The sequence below is a fragment of the Vicia villosa genome, linkage group LG1 (genome assembly GCF_029867415.1).
Source record: "Vicia villosa cultivar HV-30 ecotype Madison, WI linkage group LG1, Vvil1.0, whole genome shotgun sequence".
Lineage (NCBI taxonomy): Eukaryota > Viridiplantae > Streptophyta > Magnoliopsida > Fabales > Fabaceae > Vicia > Vicia villosa.
Window position 1 is genome coordinate 158,978,187 of NC_081180.1, and position 6,193 is coordinate 158,984,379.

General features: G+C 37.1%; 1 protein-coding gene across 3 annotated transcripts; it reads right to left on the minus strand.

The window, feature by feature from the left end:
• Positions 1-1,126: 1,126 nt before the first annotated feature.
• On the minus strand, positions 1,127-4,369 carry LOC131644530 (ADP-ribosylation factor GTPase-activating protein AGD7-like). 3 transcript variants are annotated; one of them, XM_058915054.1, is made up of 4 exons: positions 3,500-4,369; positions 3,329-3,406; positions 1,626-2,261; positions 1,127-1,449 (listed from the first exon to the last, which is right to left on the minus strand). In XM_058915054.1, exons 1-3 carry the CDS (start codon positions 4,274-4,276, stop codon positions 1,656-1,658), a joined length of 1,461 nt encoding a protein of 486 aa, XP_058771037.1. In that variant the 5' UTR covers positions 4,277-4,369; the 3' UTR covers positions 1,127-1,449; positions 1,626-1,655. The 3 variants fall into 3 exon arrangements, with proteins under 3 accessions (XP_058771037.1, XP_058771036.1, XP_058771035.1); XM_058915053.1 differs by having other exon boundaries at positions 1,655-2,261; positions 3,500-4,368; XM_058915052.1 differs by having other exon boundaries at positions 1,127-1,437; positions 1,655-2,261; positions 3,500-4,367.
• Between the last annotated feature and the right edge of the window lie 1,824 nt (positions 4,370-6,193).

The window sequence follows — 6,193 nt, forward strand, 5'->3', positions numbered from 1 at the left end:
GGTTCATTGAGAAATTCTCTTCGAAATGAGCATGTCCCACTTAAATTTAATAATAAATCTTGTGCTAACCGTTAAAGAATCTGCATTCAGAAAAATATTTTTAAACTTTAAAGAATTAAATACAAAATTTCCAAAGGAAGACTTTTGAATAATTTTAAAGTTCCAACTCAAAAGTTTCTACGTTCACTTTGTCCAGTTGAAAATTTACTTTTTATTAAAATAATATCATAATTATTATATATGTAATACAAATCCTTCTATAATATTATAAATTTATTAATAATTTAAAATTTCAATTCGTCAAAAAATATATCAAATCATTATAATAAACTATTGTGCCAATAAATTTGTAATATCAAACTATAAATTATCCCAGTTAATCATAAGAACACAAAAAAATTCATATATTTCTAAATTTGTTAAAAAAAGAGTTCATTTTTTTCAATGCAATCAAAATGCATAGAATTGGTAGATTTTAAAAAGCCTAATACATACTTAACTTTGATAAAATTGGGTTCAACTTTTACAAACAATTTACCTCGAAATACATACTAAAATTATATTGCCACAATTTAATTAATTATAACTCAATTTAGTGTCTTATTAGTTTTATGGATAAGTTTGCCGTTTATCATTGCAAGAATCAATCATTTCCAGTAAAATTTTCACACTCAGTCAACTCAGTATAACAATAGCCTAAAATGTGAAGCAAGCAAAAACAACGCATAAAATCGCGTTGATAAGGTAATCTGGGAGAAGTAACATTCAAGTTGGAGCGATGAAGTTTGTGAATTGATTTGGTTATATTTCTAACCAAATAATGTACTGATGTTTCTAATTGTCAAAGTAATCTTGAAAGCATGATTTAGTAATAAGCTGCTTATCACCACAACAGCAATCATTTGATGCAAACAGTGACAAACTATGAAAAACACCGCGAGGGAAGAACCATGTATTCAATCAATATCAAGGTAATAAAACCACAATCAACTTAAGAGGCAATAAATTCGAAATAATTCTGAAAATTTTCAGGTCCTAATACTGTCTGTTCCATCATTCGTAGCAGGTAATACCGCTCTCAAGAATTCAGATTTGGGCAATTAGCCCTTTCTTTCAACACTTGTAATTAAAAGTAAAACTATCTTTCCAACCGAGGTTCCCAAAATGTTACATAGGAAAAAAACTTAAAAGTAAACAAAGAGCAACCTAGAGAAGTTCTTGCTGAAAATATACTAACCTCAAAAATCATTCTTTCTGCACATATGGTCTGTGTTCAAAAATAAAAAACGCACTAATAAGTTACAGTTGACAATCCTTTCACATGCATAACAGTTTAAGATGCACCACAGCTTTGCCTGCGTGTCATCACTCCGAACGCTGCTGTATTTTTTGTAGCAAATGAACAATCTTGAGAATGGTAATAAGGATGGATCAAACCTGGTCCAAGAACTATAACAAGTGATTATCTTTTCAAATCAGAGGTAGAGATCATAACATACACACAAAACATAAGGGAATGAATATTCTCATGTCTTATTCATATGACACCAATTATTTCTTTTAAAAATATATATCACCAGTCAACAATTTTATATGTACGACAGAAATAAAATGTGAAAGCCTACCAAAGAAGATTTTTGCATGATCTACCAACCTTAGAGAAAGCCACCCCCAGTCCAAGCGTCATCAGATTTCCCATTATGTCCAACAATTTTCTTATTAGATGCACCTTCATAGAAGTTATCAAATCCATCATCTTTGGCATTATCCCAGCCAGCCCAACCAGCATCGCTATTATGCGGAGCCGATCCTTTAGCTGGTACTTCCTTGCTAGAATCTTTGTGGTCCCAGTCATCCCAAGAGCTTGGATTGTGACTACCAGACTGCCCACCAGATGAATAAGGAGTGGATCCTTTAGTTGGTTCTACCTTTAAACTATCTTTCTGGTCCCAATCATCCCAAGAGTTTGAGCTGTGAGTTTTGAATTGCCCTGATGAAGACTGTTCTCTTCCAGTAGAAGAATTACTGCCTTTGTTCTCTTGATTGAAATCCTGATAGTAGCCATTTCTACCACTCTCGTTTCGTTGCCAGTTATCAGCCTTCCAATCTGAGTTTTCTTTAGTATACTCCTCAACCTTCTGTGAAGCCAAAGCCATGACCCCTTTCATTAAACCCCATGTCCTTTGACCAATCTCGGATGTCTTTTGAGTGACAACAGTAACAGTTTCGTTGACCTTTTGATCATAACCACCATCCTTGACCTGAAATAAAGAACAAAAAATGGGAACAACAAAAATAAAGCAAAAAGAAAACAATTGGCCTTAACCGCATCTTTATACAAGGAAATAACCTAAATACGCTTAAATAAAACACAAATCTCCATACAGTAAATGTGTGACTGACTAAGAAAAGATTACACTCTACCATCAATACTACAGTTGTTAATAACACACTATGGCGTATGTTACAGCTATTAGGAGATGCACGATAGTTTAGAGTTGTAGAGGGAATAAAAATGCCTGATATTTTTTCTTGAACAACGGTGAGGTCCATGTGAAAGATACACAAGAGTGAGGTAATCATGCACCTTCCTTTCAAATCGGTTGAATATATGTTATTGAAGGACATTGTGCCCTTTTTTTGGGGAGAACAACATAAGCAAACATATATTGATGCAGGAGGCAATCATGAGGGACAATATCTTTATCAATATATCAATATGCTAAAGAATGCACCAACAAAAAGAAACTATTTGAAAAGTGTTTCATGCTTTTGTTTCAATTGCATTGGAAATTTTATTCCCTATTGACATCATTTGACAGGCTTCGCTCTACTCCAACTATGCTCATAACAGCATTTGACAATTCCAACCCAATTAACATTCATCATATAGAGAAATGAGCCAAAACTCAATAAAGGCATGGAAATTAAATTATACAAGCAAGGAAAAGATTTTATTCACGCTGCTCAAACGCCAGGGTAACATTTCCAATTTCCACAATTACCAAATATAAAGTTTAAAAACACAAAGAATAACACTCATTTGTGTCACATTTCTTCCTCAATTATTTATATTTAGTTGACAAAGAGAGAAAGGAGTGACGGTATTAAAGATATATATACCATGGTAAACCAGTATTGTCAATCATAGATTAAAAAGAAAAAAGAAAAATGGCAATCATTCAAATTCAAATTCTGCTATACTATTGCGCAGCAACTGCTATTTGACAACACCGGTGAGCATAATCTCAGCACTACGGTAAATCATGGAAGAAGCACTACATCGATAGCGATAATCTCAACCGGAGAACAAAAATGATCAAAATACCTTAGAAGTGATCTCTTTCGTGCCAGCCTGAACAACATTAGCAGCAGAAGCAGCAACCAATGACAACTTACCAATCCCCTGAAACAATTCAACACAATAAACAATCAAACACAAGCAATTAATCAATCAATAACCCGACCAAATACAAACTAACTCAAACAACTCAATCACCTGCGAAACGACAGAGAAATAATCGTTTTGCGGATTACTCCGCTGCGAAGAAGGCGCAGGACTGGATCCAAATCCAACATACTTCCCACCCTGAGACGGAGGCAGTCCCTCCGGTCGCGACTCATTCTCCGCCATCCTCTTCGCGAAGAAACCCTCCTTATTCGCCGCAGACGCCTCCAACTGTGACCGAGTATAAATATCCTCCGTCGACCTCGATCTCGACGGCGCACCACCACCGTTCAAGCTTCTAAAATCCCCAGTCGACTTACTCCTCACATCAACCGAACCTCCAGAATTTCCCTCTCTACCCCAATCATCCCATCCGGAATCATTACTCCGGCGAGCCTGTGACATCGGCGGCCTCCCCTTACTTCCGGTCCCGGAACCAATATTCTCCTTAACAACCGGCGGATCGCGCCACGATCGACCTTCAGCAATCGCCTGAATCCTGTCACGATAAACCGAAGCAGCGTTGGTGTTATACTTGGTAACGATATCGGTTTCCTTCGGAATCGAATACCGTGCGAGGAAGTTGTTAAGACTGTCGTTACCACCGGCTTCCATTTTCTTGATTTGGATATCGGACCAGGCATCCATGGTGACAGATCGGACGAAGGAGATGTGGACTCCGAGGCCTCGGTGCTTGCCGGAGCACTCAAGGCACATGAAGATGCCGTAGGAGACTGAAGCCCATTGTGGATTCTTCTGGGAGCAGTCGACGCAGATCTTGTTGCCGGGTTGGGATTGCAGCTCCCGGAGACGCCGAGATGCCGCCATGGATGACTGTAATTGCGAAAGGAAGGATGGAAAGGTGGAGAAAGTGGTCTGAGGTGTCGTAGATTATTAGTTAGTTAATAATCTATTTACAATACTATGAATTTCGACGTCGCTACTTGAAATCGGACGGTCCACAATATTTGTTTATTTATGTTTTATATCTATAAAGTTTGTTTTTTTGGTATCGTGAAGAGGCATATATATAAAAGTAATTGGCCTAAAAACAGGAAAAAAAATTAAAATAACCATGTTTAATAAAAAAAATACAAAAAAACCAAGTTTTCGGGGTATTTACCAAACTGTTTAGGTTTGGGACCGACTGAAAGTGAATGCGCCATTCAAAATGGCGCATATGTACCTAAATAGCCATTTCAAATGGCGCAAACCCTAAAAAAATTAGGGCAAATGGACTTAGCCAATCCATTTGTCATTACAATCTCACTCCGATAATGCTGGAATGTGGGTTGGGTCAATGCATAACCAGCATTGACTAGGGCCTTTCTTAGATGTCTGTCCTTGATCTCCCGCATGAAGTTCTGGGCGATGTGGCGAATACAATAGACGTGTTTTGAAGGGGGGTCATGTCATCCGTTTGCTGGATTATTATAAGCACTTTCTATGGAAGCGTGCCTATCAGAGATTAAACAGATGTCAGGCTGAGGAGCAACATGTTCTCGGAGGTTCCTTAGAAAGAAACTCCAAGCCGCCGCAGTTTCACCTTCGACGATTGCAAACGCCACTGAAAATATGTTGTTGTTCCCGTCTTGTGCAACCGCCATGAGCATGGTTCCTTTGTATTTGTCGTATAACCATGTCCCATCAATTTGAAGTATGGGTTTACAATGTGCAAACCCTCGTACGCAAGGTTTGAACGCCCAAAAAAGCCGATGGAATATTCCGTTTCCTTTGACAGGGTTTCCATCCGGGGCATGCGCGGGCAGTGTCTCTAGAATAGTAATAGTGCCAGGTGCGTAACTATGTAGCGCATTGAGGTATCGGGGAAGAATTTTGTATGACTCCTCCCAGTTGCCGTAGACTATCTCAATTGCCTTTGTTTTTGCAACCCACGCCTTTCTGTAAGATGGAGTGTAGTTGAAGGTTGTAACGATATGCGAGATAATATTTTTGACCTTCAGAGACGGATCAGAGCTTATTAGAGGCAAGATCTCCTGACATATGAGATCGGCACTGAGTTTCGTATGATCCAGGGAAGTGTTAGGGTCGACACACGTGTGTTGCTGCGTAATCGACCCTATTTTCCATGCATTACTTCTCTTCCTATAAGAAGCCAACAGTCTGAACCCACACTCTGGATTTTTACAAGTGATTACATACCGTTTCAGGTTTGAACGATCTACGTCGAAATCAACGTTGTGCGCCATGTGCCATTTTTTTTATTCTTCTAAGACAAGCCTCCTTAGAAGGAAACTTGTCTCCTTCCTTTAATTCCTCGTCATTTTGGATGTAGGGTGTGAAGAAGATGTCAGATGATGGTTCGTCACCTTGCAGGTTCAAGTTACTCATATGTGTTGGAGGTGCGTACACATGAGCAGGTCCTTAATCATTTGTAATCGATGTTTCCTTTCTTTAATCTATTGTAACCGATGTTTCATTTTCGATTATCAAATGCCAATTTACGTTTTGTGCACTACATTTTTACAACTAAAAAAATATTTAAGCATTGATATATATATATATATATATATATATATATATATATATATATATATATATATATATATATATATATATATATAAATATAACTTAACTAAAAAAAAATTGCAATTTTAAAAATATATATATATATATATATATATATATATATATATTAACATAACTTAACAAAAATAATGAAAAAAAAAATAAAAAAAAAGGAAGTGCCCTAATGCGCCAAATGGTTTGGCTATTAGGGCAAA